This window comes from Lepus europaeus, chromosome 11, assembly GCF_033115175.1.
Source record: "Lepus europaeus isolate LE1 chromosome 11, mLepTim1.pri, whole genome shotgun sequence".
In the NCBI taxonomy this organism is placed as follows: Eukaryota; Metazoa; Chordata; class Mammalia; order Lagomorpha; family Leporidae; genus Lepus; species Lepus europaeus.
The window spans coordinates 77320243-77337788 of record NC_084837.1 but is presented as its reverse complement, the minus strand read 5'-3'; the positions used below and the strand labels follow the sequence as shown (position 1 = coordinate 77337788).

The window sequence follows — 17546 nt, the reverse complement described above, 5'->3', positions numbered from 1 at the left end:
AGGTTTTGGGTGTAACTGTAATATGTATACCTTTGAAATCTTTCTCACTAAAATAACAAATCAAGGTATTATGTTTAATTTTAGACACATCAACATGAGTTGAAAAATGGTGGATCAGAAATAGTTGTCACCAATAAGAACAAAAAGGAATATATTTAGTAAGTATTTTATTAGTGTTTTACTGAGAATAATTTTGCACTTTTTTGTAAGATTCTTCTTACCTTCTTCCCCCACCTTGCTGTGGCCCCAGTCTTGATGTTCTTCTTTTATTTCTATAACAATGCAGTATTATCGATTCATATCAACTTTTTGGCATGAGCTTAGCTAGCCTTTATTTTTTGTTTCTAACTTGAATAACTCCGGCTTAAATTTTTTTTCTTGGTTTATGAGAAAAAGTGTGAAATGTTTTATTTCTTTTTAGTCTTGTAATACAATGGCGGTTTGTAAACCGAATCCAGAAGCAAATGGCTGCATTTAAAGAGGTATTCATTTTCTTTTGTTTTCTCACAATTTCAAAGTACAATCTGTAAATTTCAAATATTGGGCTTCATTCATCACATCTTAGAAAAATAAGTATATGGCTTGTTTTGTAAACTACCCTAAGCTATGTTTTTAGACAACAAAATATTCCTTGAATAGTTGTTCACCATTAAAATTCTATCATTCAAGAACTCTAGACAGAACCATGCAGTTCCATTTTCACCTTTTCCTCTTCCCACTCCCCTCCTCTGAGTAGCCCCAGGTGGGCAATGGCACGGAGTGCTCTAGGACAGTGCAGCAGGACTGGCTTTTTCCTAGGTAGAATCACATCATGGAAGACCCAGATGAAGCTTCTGGCTCCTGGCTTCAGTCTGGCCCAGCATTGGCTGTTGTGGCCATCTGAGGAGTCAACCAGTGGATGGAAGATCCCTGTGTCTCCATCTCTCCCTCTCTCTGTAACTCTGACTTTCAAATGAGTAAATTAATCTTTTAAAAAGATAAAATTCTTTAAAAATTGGGGAGGAGGAGAGAAATGGTATTGTGGTATAGCGCTGCCACTTGTGTGATGCCAGCATTCATGTGACATCATTCATGTGGACTGATTCGAGTCCTAGCTGTTCTGTTTCCAGTAGAGCTCTCTGCTAATGTGTCTGGAAAGGTAGCACAAGAAGATCCAAGTTCTTGGACCCCTGCCACCCATGTAGATGAACTTTGCTCCTGGCTTTTAGCACGTCCCGGCCCTGGCTGTTGTGGCCATTTGGGGAGTGAAGCAGCATATGGAATATCTCACTTTCTCTCTTTGTTCATGTTTCTGTCATTCTGCCTTTCAAATAGATAAATCTTTTTTTAAAAAAATTTAATTAAAAATTTTAATTTTTAAAACTTTGGTTTTTATTTTATTTGAAAGGTAGAATTACAGAGAGAGGAGGAGGAAGGGAAGAAGGTGAGAAAGGGGAGGCAGGGAGAGAGAGAGATCTTCCATCTACTGGTTCACTCCCCAAATAGCACAACAGCCATGACTGGTCCAGGCAGAAGCCAGGAGCCAGGAGCTTCTTCCAGGTCTCCCACATGGGTGCAGAGACATAAGCACTTGGGTCACCTTCTGCTGCTTCCAAAGTGCATTAGCAGGGAGCCGGATCAGAAGTGGAAAAGCTGGGTCTTGAACCATTGCCCACATGGGATGCTGGCATCACAGGTGGAGGCTTAACCCACTGTGCCACAATGTCAGCCCCAGGACTTTGTTTCTCAATATAAGTTCTATCTAGTTTGTAACAGACAACAGCAACCATTTAGTCATCCTTAAAGAACTGCAAGTCCTTAAACTCTTCCATGGCAGTGCAAACTTGTTTTTTATATTATTAACTGAAGAAAAGTAGGTGTCCTTTAAACACACTTTAAGATTAGGAAACAAAGAGCCAAATCAGGACTGTTAAGTGGATGCCTGATGGTTTCCCGTGGAAACTCAAAGAACTGCCCTTGCTTGATGAAAGGAAAAGGCAGGAGCATTGTCATGGTGGAGACAGGCTCGCTGGAGAAGCTTCCCAGGCATGTTTTTGCTAAGGCTCCAACTGACTTTGTCAAAAACACTCTCATAATCAGCACCTGTTACTGTTCTTTGGCCCTCCAGAAAGTCAACACGCAGAATGCTTTGAGCATCCAAAAAAAATGTCACCAAGACCTGTGCTCTCGACCAGCCTACCCTTGCCAAAGTCTGGGTCCCAGCTTAACCTGAGTCTCCCACGTGGGTGGCAGGGACCCCGCTTTTGCTTTAAATGGGCCCTTTCCACCTCTTTTGTTAATTTGACTTACATAAGGTGAACAAATTCCATGTATTTCCTATGTACAGGGTTAAGAGCCTAATGATACTTCCTGCCCTACGCTGCCTCCTGCCCCTGCGCCCACCCTCCTTCCTTTATTTTCTTTTATGTTTTACAATGGCATACCTTCAGTTTATTTATAATGACAAGCTTAATCCTCCACTAAATAAAGAATTCACTGAGTAGTAAGTAGAAAAACCAGTGTTCCTCAAGAGTATAGACAAGGGCTGTAAACAGCATCAAATCTCATCAGTTTTAGTCATGTACATTACATTTTTTATACTTTGTATATTAGTTACCACAAATCAGGGAAAACATATGATACGTCTTTTTGGGACTGTCTTATTTCACTATGCATAATGGTTTCCAGTTGCATCCATTTTGTTTCAAAAGACAGGATTTCATTTTTTATGGCTGAATAGTAGTCCATAGTATATATTTACCACACTTTCTTTTTTTTTTTTTTTTTTTTTTTTTTTTTTTTTTTTTGACAGGCAGAGTGGATAGTGAGAGAGAGACAGAGAGAAAGGTCTTCCTTTTGCCGTTGGTTCACCCTCCAATGGCCGCCGCGGTAGCGCGCTGCGGCCGGCGCACCGCGCTGTTCCGATGGCAGGAGCCAGGTGCTTCTCCTGGTCTCCCATGGGGTGCAGGGCCCAAGCACTTGGGCCATCCTCCACTGCACTCCCTAGCCACAGCAGAGAGCTGGCCTGGAAGAGGGGCAACCGGGACAGGATCGGTGCCCCGACCGGGACTAGAACCCGGTGTGCCGGCGCCGCAAGGCGGAGGATTAGCCTAGTGAGCCGCGGCGCCGGCCAAACTTTCTTTATACAGTTATCAGTTGATGGACATCTGGGTTGATTCCATATCCTAGCTATTGTGAATTGAGCTGCTATAAACATGAGGGCACAGATAACTCGTTCTTATGTTGATTTCATTTAATTTGGGTAAATTCCCAGGAGTAGGATGGCTGGGTCGTATGGTAGATCTATTTTCAGGTTCCTGAGGAATCTCCATCCTGTCTTCCAGATGGCTGTTCTAGTTACATTCCCACCAACAATGAATCAGAGTACCTTTTTCCCCACATCCTCACCAGCATTGTGTTTTGATTTTTGGATGATAGCCATTCTAGCTGAAGTGAGGTGAAACCTCATTGTGGTTTTGATTTGCATGTTCTGTGGCTAGTGATCCTGAGCATTTTCTCATGTGTCTGTTGGCCATTTGAATTCCATCCTTTGAAAAATGTCTCTTCATGTTCTTACCCCTTCCTTAACTGGATTATTTGTTGTTGAGCTCTTTATAGATTCTGAATATTAAACCTTTATCAGTTGTATAGTTTGCAAATATTTTATTAGATTCTTTCAGTTGCTCTTTGTTGAGTGTTTCCTTTGTAGTGCAGAAGCGTCTTAGCTTGATGTAATCCCATTTGTCTGTTTTTGCTTTTATTCTGGGGTCTTTTCTAAAAAATCTCTGCCTATGCCAATGTTTTGCAGAATTTCCTCAATGTTTTCCTCTAGTAATTTGATGCTATCAGGTCATAGATCCAGCTCCTTGATCCCTTCAGAGTTGATGTTTGTGTAAGGTGTAAGGTAGGGGTCTTATTTCATACTTCTGCATGCAGAGATCCGTTTCTCCCAGCATCACTTGTTGAAGAGAGTGTCCTTGCTCCAGGGATTGGTTTTTTAGCTCCTTTGTCAAAGATTAGTTGATTGTAGGTGCTTGGATTGATTTCTGGGGTTTCTGTTCTGTTAATGTTGGTCTGTATGTCTACTTTTGTGCCAGAATCAGGCTGCTTTGATTATAACTTCCCTGTAGTACATCTTGAAATCTGGTATTGTGATGTCTCTGGCTTTGTTTTTGTTGTTTTAAGATTGTGTTAGCTATTCAGGGTCTCTTTGTGTTTTCATATGAATTTAGCATCTTTTTTTTCTAGATCTGAGAAGAATGTCTTGGTGGCCCTCAGTTTGTCTTTAGGATCACACTGGTAAAATCATGTTTTATCTCCTGCATAGTTCTTCTAAGAAATTCTTCAGGATCTTCATCCCCCATGTTTACAGTTTCATTGAAATCTCTGCTCCTGTCTGTGGCCAATCTGGGTGCAGCATTTTGGCACCTATCGAGCAGAAAGTTGGCTCCACTTTAATTTTGCGGTCAGAATTGTAGAAGCTGAACCAGTCGGGACGTCCGTGGTGTCGGTTATTGTTTCTGCTGTTAATTGCCAGTCCTCTTCAGTGAGGGCATGAACAGATTAGTTTTTTTCTTGCAAGTTGGCATGGATGCTCTGCTGCTAGAGGTTTCATCGTCAAACTCATTTTGTCCCTTTTGAAGATGAATTATATTCATTTCTAAAGTGCTGACTTCTTTGGGGCATAGTCCCTATAAACTTTTTGTAAAGCATCGATGATTCCACTATTCTGCCACCACACTTCACCATAAGTTTGATGGGGTTTTGGATTTTTTGCTTTTTGTTGTTGTGGTTGTTGTTTAAAGATTTCTTTACTTATTTATCTGAAAGGCAGAGTTAGAGAGAGAGAAAGAGAGAACTCCTATCTGCTAGTTCACTCCTCAGATGGGCACAACAGCCAGGGATGGGTCAGGCCAGAGCCAGGAGCTTCTTCCAACTCTCCCACATGAGTGGCAGGGGCCCAAGCACTTGGGCCATCCTCTACTGCTTTCCCAGGTCATTAGCAGGGAACTGGACAGGAAATGGAGCAGCTGGGACACAAATCAGCACCCATATGGGGTACCACACTGCAGCTGGCAGCTTGACCTGCTGTGCAACAGCACTGGCCCATTTGATGTTTGTCTTTGCTTCGTGTTGCTCTGATAAGAGCTCTTTTCAAACTATTCTTATCTTTAGTACCTCAGATTGATCCATTTCCTTTATGTTCTAACAAGTTATTGCAAGTGGAATGCAAAAAAAAATTAAAATCTATGCATCATGTTTTCATAATAAACATTTTCTATAAAATTCTGGAGACTTCTTATGTATCATTGCTTTCTTCATCAAAAGTCTTGAGCAGTCTGCCTGGTGCTGTGCTGTGATCCATAGAGAAGCAAAGGTCCTGTATTCAAGGAACTTAGGTAACGATGGAAATGCACAGCGACAGGTTAGAGGAAGGGACAAGGACGGGCCAGGGGACCTGTCCACCACACAGAAGAGAGAACAGGAAACGCCATGCCGGGCTGAGGGAGCCGCAGGGTGGAATGTGGCAGGAGGACAGCTGGAGGCGTACTGGAGAGGGTGCAGGCAGCTTAGGATGCTGGCTTAGAGGATTCTGGTGAAAAGGAACAAGCAGAATGGCTACGCAGTGGAGTTTCTCTAAGTCCAGGGGAGGGAGGGAAGGCAGCATTAAAGGCCATTCAAAGGGCGAACCGCCCGGGTTCTATACACGTTTCAGCCAGGTCGTTCTGGCCGGGGTGTGTAAAGTGAGTTAGGCGAGGACAAGACCAGTTCAGCAGCCATGGGAAGAAGGTAGGGAGGTGCTGGCTTTTGTGTTTTGTTTAAAGCCGACAGGGCTTGCACAAATGTAAATGTGTAAGGCGGTGTGGTGAGGGAAGCGCCCTGAGGAAGCCCAGGGGGCGCTCCCACCACCGTCTCCACTGCAGTGGAGCTGGGGTACGTGGGCGTGCGCCCAGCTGAGGGCGCCCCCACTCGGCCGAGTGCCTCAGGTAGAAACGATCTGTGTCAAAAAGGGCTGGTGTGGAGGAGGGGGGAGCTAGGGCGGTGTGAGGAAGCTTTAAAATGGCCACTTTGAGGAGAGAAAGGGAGAGCGGGCTCTGACTGGGGACAGGCTCTGTTTGGGTCCCCAGCAGTGAGGTCTCAGTTCAGCGCCCTTGGATCTTCAGCAGTAGCTAAAGCATCTTCATGTGGATGTGGGCTCTCTCCAGCGGCATCCAGACGCTAATCAAGTTTACAAATTTTCTCCTCTACTAGGGATTTTTTGAACTGATACCACAGGATCTCATTAAAATTTTCGATGAAAATGAACTAGAGGTAAGAAATACTATTTTTATGTTAAAACAGGAATGGTGTACCCATTACTGTCCTTGTTAAAGTCTGATATTCCTTACTGTGTAGCTTCTTATGTGCGGCCTGGGAGACGTGGATGTGAATGACTGGAGAGAACATACGAAGTATAAAAATGGCTACAGCAGCAGTCACCAAGTGATACAGTGGTTTTGGAAGGTAATTGGAAACTTTGATTTTTGTAAAATACTTTTTGACAAATTCGATCTTATTTAAGTCAATTCTTGATTAACCGTATGAGTTGATCATATATAGATAATGCAGGAAAAATATATAGCCCAACAAAGATTGTCTTGAATTTTATACTGTATCATACATCTTCTGGGTATGGTCCCCACTTACATACATATTTAGAGATGCGTAAATACAGTGTCCGGATGTAATGAGGTGCGGTAAGGCAGAGATGTTCACATAGTTTCTTCCTAGACAGGAGGCTCTCAGGAGCACTGTAGTAACCTGCAGTGTGTTCTTGGTCACACCTGCACGGCTGCCTTACTGTCTTAGAGAGAAGTGCGGGTGGCACTGCAGGATACCAATAAACACTAATAAATACAATTCGTAAAAAGCCACGACTCACATCTGAAGAGAAATTTTTATCAATTCATTAGGCTGTAATCCCATTTTAAAGAGTTCTGCTGTATAGTCTTGGATATAAAGTTTTCAAGAACTTCATAAACAACTCATAAAGACAAATTTAAGGGCTGGCGCCGCAGCTCACTAGGCTAATCCTCCGCCTAGTGGCGCCGGCACACCAGGTTCTAGTCCCGGTCGGGGCACCGATCCTGTCCCGGTTGCCCCTCTTCCAGGCCAGCTCTCTGCTGTGGCCAGGGAGTGCAGTGGAGGATGGCCCAAGTGCTTGGGCCCTGCACCCCATGGGAGATCAGGAGAAGCACCTGGCTCCTGCCTTCAGATCAGCGCGGTGCACCGGCCGCAGCGCACCTACCGCGGCGGCCATTGGAGGGTGAACCAACGGCAAAAGGAAGACCTTTCTCTCTCTCTCTCACTGTCCACTCTGCCTGTCAAAAAAAAATAATAAAAATATGGCCGGCACCGTGGCTTAACAGGCTAATCCTCCGCCTTGCAGGGCCGGTACACCGGGTTCTAGTCCCGGTTGGGGCGCCGGATTCTATCCCGGTTGCCCTTCTTCCAGGCCAGCTCTCTGCTATGGCCCGGGAAGGCAGTGGAGGATGGCCCAAGTGCTTGAGCCCTGCACCCGCATGGGAGACCAGGAGAAGCACCTGGCTCCTGGCTTCGGATCAGCGAGATGCGCTGGCCACAGCGGCCATTGGAGGGTGAACTAACGGCAAAAAGGAAGACCTTTCTCTCTGTCTCTCTCTCTCACTATCCACTCTGCCTGTCAAAAAAATAAATAAATAAAAATAAAAAAAAAGACAAATTTAAAAGAAACATGCAGATTCAGCAAGTCATTACTATTCCTCTAACTAAATTCTGATGGCAGATTTTTTTCAACTTCTTTCCCATGCCATTCTCCAAATGTTTTTCTCTGATCCAGGCTGTTTTAATGATGGATTCGGAGAAAAGAATAAGATTACTTCAGTTTGTCACTGGCACATCCCGTGTGCCTATGAATGGATTTGCTGAACTCTATGGTAAGGATTTTCTGCAAGTTATTTTTAAATGGAACAGTGCTACGTGTCTTTGTCATGGTGAGTTAGTCTTCGGGCTCCCGTCATTTATGCTAGTGTTTAGCTTAATGAAAGTTTTCAAATGATATCATTAGTACATTGAAGTCAGCCAAAATGTATCCATCTTCACAGCATCTAATCAGATGAAGGAAAAAAACTGGAAGTGTGAAATGGTTTGAGATACTTCCCATCGTCGAATTTTATTTTGTTATTATTTACTTTTATTGATTTTAGGCAGACATATAAGAGCAAGACCTGCCATCTGCTGTTTCACTCCCACATCAGCCAGGGCTGGGCCGTACCAAATCTAGGAGCCCTAACTCCACCCAGGTCTCCTATGCAGGTGACAGGAACCCAAGAGCTTTATCCTTAACCTGCTGCCTCCCACCATGAATCAGAAGCTCAGCTTGGACTCTAGTCCAGGCATTCCAGTGTGGGATGCAGGCATCCCCAGCAGTTTCTAAACTGCTGCCTGCCCCTTCATTCTTGAATTTGAAATCCTGCTCCCATTACAAAAAAAATCATTACTTCTAAGAGGATAGTTCAAGGGAGCATTTAAACTTCCACAGAATCTTAGTAAGTGTACTGCAGAAAAGCAAAGGATATCATAGTAGAATACAATTGGGGAAATGCTGGGATAAACATTAGTTAAATAGATTTCTTCAAGATTTGTTCAGACCTCGACTATATAAAAAAGAAAGAAAGAAAGAGAAACAGAAAACAAAAAGCAGAATTTCCAAACCTTACTTGATCACAGATATTTTACTTCTGTGGTGGGAGTTAGGGAGTGGAGAATCTCCTTGGGCTATTATTCCTCATTTTGGGGGGGAAGTAGCAGAACCGGGACGAGTGTGAACGTTATCTCTTAATATGCAGAAGTTAGTGTCAGTGCAGCTTTTCTATAAAGTGAAATTCTGTATATCTGTCAAATTATTTTCCAGTAGATTCACATAGAGTTATGTTCTCTTTAAAAAAAAAAACAAAAAAACAAAAAAAAAACTACTGTTTCCAATATAGATTACAACAACTTTTCTCACACTGGTTAATATTCTGTTTACTGCAGTGATATTACTTGCTTTTAAACATAGCAACAACAAATCTTATTGAAAAGGTATAGCTGAAGTTGAAGTCCTACTAAACAGTAAATAAGGTTGGGGGCCAGCGCTGGGGCATAGAAGGTTAAACCTTCGGCTGCAATGCCAGCATCCCATATGGCAGCAGTTCGAGTCCCGGCTGCTCCACTTCTGGTCCAGCTCCCTGCTAATGCACCTGGGAAAGCAGCAGATGATGACCCAAATGCTTGGGCCCCTGCACCCATGTGGGAGACCCAGAAGAAGCACCCGGTTTCTGGCTTCAGATCAGCCCAGCCCCAGCAGCCATTTGGGGAATGAACCAGTGGATGGAAGACCCCCCCCTCCCCCTCCGCCCCCGCCACCTCCTCTGTCTCTGTATTTCTGCCTTTCAATTAAATAAATAAATCTTAACAATAAGGTTGTTGGGAACTACTGCTCAGGTAGCCTAAGCTGAATTTTCCATTCAGAAGAATCTGTCGCTGTCTGGTGGGAGTGTTCAGCCCCTCTCTGTCCTCCTAGGCAAACCTGGTCCCCTGTGAAACTTCATTTATATGTGCTTGCAGCACTTGTCAGCAGCACCCACTTGCCTGCCTCTGGTGACACAGTGATTAGATTTGCCACTAACCAATTCACTTTTTTCTTTGCTAATTGGATTTCTTAGGCTTTGTGTTTTTAATGGTTTCGCTTTACACCCCTTCCTTCAGCTTCTCTGGCCAGTTAGAGACAATCAAGGCAGGGCAAACACATGCCCCTGTGCCTCTCTAACTCCACTTTCCTCTTTTGTGCAACACCAGGCCACACCCATTCCCTGGATTCATGAACTGTCTAAACTTTGGAGGAAATATTCCATGCACGGAGCCAGAGTTGTGTTACACTATAAATCCTCATTTTTCTGTATTTCCAGAAAGTAGAAGTTGTTTCAGAATGTTAACATTACAGTTCAATATTGTGTAGCCAGTAAGTAACAAAAAGTTCATGAAGTTTTTAATCAGTTGACTTAGAATATTCACAGTTGGTTGTTTAGGTCTAAGAATCATTAGAGAAATATATACAATATGATTTCATATTATGGAAAATGATGAGACCGAAACTTTAGCTGTGAACATAATTATAATGAGTAATGTGTGAAAAGTTATGCTTTTGAGAAACTGTTAATGAGAATATTAAATATTTTTAGTGTTCTTCTGGCAGTTATACATACACATACACATTCACATTTGGGTATAATTATAAGACATGAAGAGAAGTTTGGAAAGTTACAGATTGGGTTGTCAACATCAATTACATGGTGGTTGGGGGATGTTGAGGATTAGAAGAGGAGGAGCTAAATGGAAACTTTGAAGGGAAAAAAAGTTTCTAAAAATGTCCATAAAAGAAAAATGTAGACTGTATAATATGATCACTTGCACAGAATGATTCAGGATACAGTATTTACCCAGAGTCCATGGTTAGAGTTAAGATTTTTTTTACATCTTTTTTCTTTATTATTAATTTTTGTTTTATTTGAAAGACAGAGACAGAGATCTCCCATTCGCTGGCTCATTCCCAGTGTGTCTTCAGGCTGATGCCAGGAGCCCAGAACTCCATCTGGGTCTCCCACATGGGTAGCAGGGACCCAAGGGCTTGGGCCATCATCTGCTGCACACCAGGGTCCACAGTATCAGGAAACCGGATCGGAAGTGGAGTAGCCGAGACTGCAACCAGGCATTCCAGCTGTAGATGCAGCCGTCCCAAGTCAGGACTTAACCACTGTGCCAAACATCTGCCCCACCTTTCCTGTGCTTCACTCTAGCACTTTAAATTTTTTCAATAGATTACTTAATCAGGAAAAAAAAAAAGTAAAGCTATTCCCAGTGTAACTCGAAAAGAAAACATTCATGTTCTCCATGAGCCTATGAAGGAAGTTGTATATGTAAATGTAAGTGTATCCAGCACTAGGAAACAGCCAAAGCATCATCAGCCATACCACACCAGGCACAGGTCCACGGTGGCCACAGATGGAATGATGGCCACATGATGAAGCTGTCAAGCCCAGAACAGGCTTCATTTCTCTGGAAGTCAAAAAAAAAAAAAAAAAAAAAAAAGCCAGATTAGTTTTCTGGATGTCTGGGTTCTACATTGGGAAAAATGGGTTTTGAAATGTTTATTCCTGGTGGAGTCAATGAAACTAGAGAAACTCTTCTTCCTTACAGGCTCAAATGGACCACAGTCGTTCACAGTTGAACAGTGGGGTACCCCCGAAAAATTGCCGAGGGCTCATACCTGGTAAGCAGTTGCTGAGCTTCATGGTCCAGCGTGTCCTCACAGAACCAAGTTCCTCCTGCTGTCAGCCTAGGTAGGGTAGGTCTAGCTCCCTCGGGGTCTGTGTGGCTGGCAGCCATAGATGAGGAAGAGTCAGTGACACTGAACCAGGTACAGTGGTCCTTTACCAGGTAGACCTGGGCCCAAAGTCCAGGTAGCTGAACATTGGAGAGGCCCGTCTAAGTGTTGACTGTAGGTTGCCTCTATTTCCTGAGTGATGGGCTATCCCAAGAGAGCTAGAAGATGCCCTCTGGGAGGCTAACATGGCAGTGGGACCCAGATATTCGGAAGTCAAGGTGGAAGTGGGAGAACCCTACCCAGGAGTCCTGGGGAGGGCCCATGCCTGGAGGCCATTCCTACCCCTGGTGAGCAGACATCTGTTGCTGTTGTGAAACCTGCTTGTCATGATGCTTGCTTTGTCAGTGTCCTTCCTAACCAGTCCCTCTCTGTCCTTGCAGCTTTAATCGCTTGGATTTGCCACCCTATGAGTCCTTTGAAGAATTATGGGATAAGCTTCAGATGGCCATTGAAAACACTCAGGGTTTTGATGGAGTTGATTAGAGTACCAATAACCATCTATGGTGTTTTTACTGTCGCAGTTTTATAAGCAGAATCTTCCAGGGAACTACTAAAAGTTGGCCGCTGGTTGGAGAAAATCATAAAAAAAAAAACAAAAAACATTAGAATAAGTAGTATGACAACTATACCATTATTTCACTCAGTGTGTTGCACAGACACAGTTGTTGCATTCTGTCTTTAGAGGTCACGCTATAGGATCTAAGTCCTGTGTGCCTGAAACAGTGAGTTTTGTCCTTAACATTTACCTCTTTTACAGTATTTGCCAGGCAGTTCTTTCTTAAACTACTGAAATTATAACTGTGAAATATTTGTGATAACTGTCATGTGTGAAAAGTTTGATGCTTTTTGAAAAGGAAAACTAAAATGGGGGGGAGGGTGGTGCTTTAATTTTTGAGTAAACTACAATATATTACTGCTATTCATAGCTATTTATTATTTTGTAGCCCTGCCTTATGCACCTTACTGCCCAGATTTTTAGGAAAAAAAAAAAAAAAACTTGGAAAGTGCATTACCTATATTTTTAGTTAACTGACTCACTTGCAAAAAATTGTTTACTTCACTGTAAAAGTATTTGGCTTGTGTTAATAGGCAGTTTTACTAAACAAGGTGGCTCATGAGACATGTGAAGCAAATTCTTATTTGCAATGGGTGAAAAGTATTAATGCCTTTCTCTTGCCTTTATAGCATATGGTTCTTTGATATAGCCATTGTTTTTTCATGTTTTCATGTAGTTAGAATTCCTTTGAACATTAAAGCTCTATGAAGCAGTATTTCTAAATATGACTTGAAGAACTAAGTTAAATGTATAGCAAGAATTTGCCTTTAGTAGTCATTCTTTACACTTGCACAATTATGTAGTAAATATATGTTTACAGGGTTTAATGTGTTTACAGGTTAAGCTAATTTCTGTAGTTGCATTTTTATATTTTTAGTATCACTTTAGTAAAAAAAAAAAAAAAACCAAATACCTTATTAAAAATAACCAAAGAGTAGTTGTAATGCATAATTTGTGTTAAATTTGTTACCGTTTTTCTTAGCTTTTTAAGAAACACTGTTTACTATGAAAATGATGATGTTTCATTACAAGTCCAAAACTCTAGGCAGAAGGCTACAGGGAGAATTCCGCTTTAACTGAATTGAAGTACAGAAAGACATGCCCATGTGTTCAACAAACATTTACCGAAGACCTGCCGTGCCCGTAGCGCTGTGCCAGGCCCTGGAGGTCAGAGTTGTTAGCTTCAGAGAAACCCAGCTCAGTTCTCAATGCGTAAATGAATTTGTGACTAGTTGAAAGTAGGGGTGACGAGGCCAAAAGGACACTGTGCACATGCAAGGATAGAGTACGCCAGGATTCTGTGTGCTTCATCCCAGGATTTACATAATTACTTAGCTGATGCTCTTACAAAAATTAAACCTATTTCTCAATATATCTTGGTGGTTTAGGAAAAATTGTAAATATATGTTATGAATCATCTGAAATACATGTATATGCTCTGTGAAAACTGCAAAAAGTACTTCTGGCTATTACTGGCTTCAGTTTGCTGGAGTATAATATGGTGAGTACCCATTAGCACCTGGTAGAGAGCTGCACTGTGACTGTGGCAAAACCACTTTTCAGATGCCACAGCCTCAGCTTGGTTTAGGGAAGGCAATCCACGGATCCACGCACCCTGTGTCAGTGTCTTCAGCAGTGTCTGCCAGCGTTCAGGTACGTCCGCCAGGTGTCCTCCTGGCTGTTCACCTATACCTGTGTCAACGGAAGCAAGTTTTGTAACCTCTCTGGGCTCCTGTCTCTTCATTTGTCAAGTGAAAGTGTCCACGCCCACCCTTATCGTCAAAACCTGAGTGTTGTTAAGTTCCCAAGAGAGGAGACGTGGGAGAAGCTCTGTAAAGGACTGGCCGTTAGATTTGGTCGCATCAGGAGTGCAGCCTGCCTGTGCTCCTAGGAAGAATCTCCTCCTTTAAAACGGAAAGGACTTCTGACAGACAAGGAAGCGGGAGCATGCCTGCCACACATGCCCATGTGTGTGTCCCTCTCTGTGTCTCCACGTGGATCTGACCATCAGAATTCAGTTTTCCACATCAGCAAAGTATTATTAAAACGGGGCAATTCATTTTGGAAGTGTGCTCCCTGCATAGAACGGAATGTGAAAACTATTTTTGTTAAAACAGAATTTTACCAAATGATTATTTAAATGTCACGTCTGTAAATACAGCACATGCCAGAAATTGAGAAAATACAAAGGTTTCATTTCACCTGACCGACAGATACCCATATGCCTGGTCCTGCTACTCAGAAAGAATCTGGTGTGAGTGGAACCAGACACTCTGCTGCCAGCTCCCAGCTGTAGCCCATCATTCCCTCCATCTCCCAGGTGTGGGCCGGCAGCCCAGAAGGAGCCAGTATCCAGCCACACAGCCCCGCCTCACAGACAGAAAAATATCTCAAATGCATTCTGCTGGCGAGTCAGTGGGCTCCTGGTCACTAAGCAAGGATATCCTATTTTTCTAGACATTGTAAGCACATCACTTCAGCCTATATTTTCTCTATTCAAAAAATTGTAACAGACTTCAAATTATATTACAAATGCATCATAACCAAAATCTAAATGGTATGTTTCCATGTATTTATAATGCTGAAGTTATTCCATATAAGTATCAAACACAATTCGTTTTGATTATAAACTATTTGACTTTAAAAAAAAAATTTGAGATGATAAATACATATCGAGATTAATGTATCAGATGCAAACTTTATAAAATTTTTTAAATCTGGATTTCACAAATAAAGCTCTATTCTAATTTTTAAAAGAAAACCTCTGACTCATTTTTAAATAGAAATGTTTCCAAGCCAGTGTGCAGGGGATGTCTTTCAGTGTAGCCCTTTTCACAACGCCTAACACTTTTTTTTTTTAAAGATTTTTTAAATTTTATTTATTTATTTATTTTTTTGACAGGCAGAGTGGATAGTGAGAGAGAGAGACAGAGAGAAAGGTCTTCCTTTTTGCCGTTGGTTCACCCTCCAATGGCCGCTGTGGCCGGCGCATCTCGCTGATCCGAAGCCAGAAGCCAGGTGCTTCTCCTGGTCTCCCATGCGGGTGCAGGGCCCAAGCACTTGGGCCATCCTCCACTGCCTTCCCGGGCTATAGCAGAGAGCTGACCTGGAAGAGGGGCAACCGGGATAGAATCCGGCGCCCCAACCGGGACTAGAACCCGGTGTGCCAGCGCTGCAAGGTGGAAGATTAGCCTGTTAAACCACGGCGCCGGCCAAGATTTATTTATTTTAAAGGCAGAAAAAGGGAGAGTCAGAGATCTTCCATCCACTGCTTCACTTCCTAAATGGCCACAACAGCCAGAGCTGGGCCAGTCCAAACCAGGAGCTTCATCCAGGTCTCCCTTGTGGATGCAGGGGCCCAAGAAGTTGGACCATCTTCTGCTGCTTCCCCAGGCACAACAGCCAGAGCTGCACCAATCCAAAGCCAGGAGTCAGGAGCTTTGGGCCATCCTTCACAGCTTTCCCAGGCCATAGTAGAGAGCTGGATCAGAAGTGGAGCAGCCGGTACTCTAACTGGTGCCCATATGGGATGCTGGCGCCACAGGCAGCAGCTTTACCCTCTATGCCACAGCACTGGCCCCAGTCTTTATTTAAAGATAAAAAAAATAGAGTATCTTTTCCTCCTTCAGCCCCTAGAGGTTTCCCATGTAGAAGGGGGAAACTCACACTGCACCCCCTCAAGCCCGCCCTTGGGAAGGTGCATACACGACCCCATGTCCCTGCAAAATCCAGGCCGTAGCGTTCAGCCCTGGGGCCCAGGCCACCGCCTCCTCAGCTTCCACCCTCCCTGTTGCATAGTGGGGCAGTAACTAGCACACACCGTTCATCTCCCGCACAAGAAGCCCCTGCTGTATCGTCCCTCACCACCGAAATTCATTTGACAAGTGTTATTAAGCTAAGGTGTCAGAATCTCAGGACCCCGGATGAATCAAGGGCCTCAGGGGATTGTGTGTGTGCCTCAGAAGTGCAGCATGGCCACTGACCTAGGTGCCTCTCTCCGTGTCTGCCACTGCAGCATGGCCACTGACCCAGGTGCCTCTCTCCGTGTCCGCCACTCCGGCCCTGCAGTCTCCTCCCAGCCCCTGCATCACACACTGGGATATCCTTTGTAATGTGCAAGTCTGATCAGGTTCCTCTAGTGCCAGAAGACCCCGGGAGCTTCCCGGAGTCAGAAGCAAGAAGCCCGGTCCCATACACACGGAAGGCAGTGTGTCCCCAGCCTAACGGATCAGCTCTACCACATATCCTACCTCGCTGTGGCACCCTTCGTTCTGTCCAAACCAGGCTTCTTGCAGCCCCTAACAAACTTCTGTGCCTGCCCTGCCTGGGACACGTGCACCCCTCATCTCCGCCTGAGATGTCACTCCTTTTGGGAGGGCACTGTAGCCTCGATTGGGTACACACCAGCATGGATGACACTGCTACAGTTCTTTGCATAATTCTCTCCTACAAAACTCCTGGCAGCCTGCGGACAGAAGATGGTTTGTGTACCCTTTTTTCGTATGTTCATTTCCCAACATAAATACCTGATGAACTTGATCTGATGAATGCTGTCTGTGTAGACAGCCCATAAAGCACACATTCATCGAACACCCACGGTGAACCTGGAGCTCTGAAACGTGCAGGAAGGCTCTGCGTTTGAGCAGACGCTGGGGACTCCATAAATGTACGTGCGCAGAGGGACCTTGGTTGAGAGCCTGCCAAGTGCCCAGGTCTGCCAGTAAACACTTTATGTGGATCCCATTTAATCTTCATAAAAACTCAGTGAGGCAGGTTTTATAGGCTCCAGGAGGAGTAATTCACCTGAGGCCACACAGTTCGTCAGCCCGTTGGATGAGGAACCACAACAAGAAGAGAAGCCATGGAGTCCAACAGAGAAATAGCAAGGTATGTTCGTTTTCTTCTGTACAACAAATAGCTACAAACTCAGCAGCTAAAAACAACATGAGCTTCTGTGGCTCAGAAGTCTTCGTGGGCTCAGCCGAGTTCTCTGCTCGGGGTCTCAAGACCAAAATCAAGCGTCAGCCAGCTGGGCGCTTACCTGCTTCCATGGTCTTCCAGGTTGTTGGCAGAATCCGGTTCCGTGGGGCTGTAGGCCTGAAGGCCTTGCTCTCCTCGCAGCCTCTCAGCGTTGGGGGGTGGGGGGTGATGGCTCACCTAGCTGGCACCCACCTTCCTCATCCTACACTCCGCTCCCCCTCCAAGCCAACACTGCCTCCCTCACGCTGCAGATCTCGCTTTCCTTTCCCTCCTGCAGCCCTTTTCCACCACCAGGTGTAGAAAGTCCTCTGCCTTCCAAGGCTTGCTTGACTAAACTAGGCCCACCTGGCTGATCTCCGGGGGCGAACAGCCACAGAGCCAGATCTCATCCCGCTCACAAGTCGCAGCACTTAGTGGGGCATCAGATCGTCTGGATTGGTCCTGGAAAATCCTACCACCTACACAAGATAAAAGCAAAGGACAGAAAGGTAAAAAGTATAGAGATTCTGCCCGAAAAGCACTTTGTCTTATGTAGCGTGCTCTTCAGTTTTCTATTCATGTCAGTAAAATACCAGATAAACAGCAGCT

The 17546-nt window shown here is 44.2% G+C and overlaps 1 protein-coding gene across 2 annotated transcripts in view; it reads left to right on the top strand.

Moving 5' to 3' along the window:
• The window catches only part of NEDD4 (NEDD4 E3 ubiquitin protein ligase), a 151418-nt gene extending 136711 nt beyond the window's left edge, over positions 1–14707 (top strand). The window contains exons 19-25 of one of the 2 annotated variants that reach the window (XM_062205968.1): positions 85–158; positions 422–482; positions 6232–6291; positions 6376–6483; positions 7838–7934; positions 11236–11308; positions 11803–14707. In XM_062205968.1, coding sequence (XP_062061952.1) covers positions 85–158; positions 422–482; positions 6232–6291; positions 6376–6483; positions 7838–7934; positions 11236–11308; positions 11803–11905 — 576 coding nt within the window. In that variant the 3' untranslated portion in view covers positions 11906–14707. The remainder of the gene's footprint in view (positions 1–84; positions 159–421; positions 483–6231; positions 6292–6375; positions 6484–7837; positions 7935–11235; positions 11309–11802) is intronic. The other variant, XM_062205969.1, reaches the window with a different exon arrangement.
• Positions 14708–17546: the final 2839 nt, after the last annotated feature.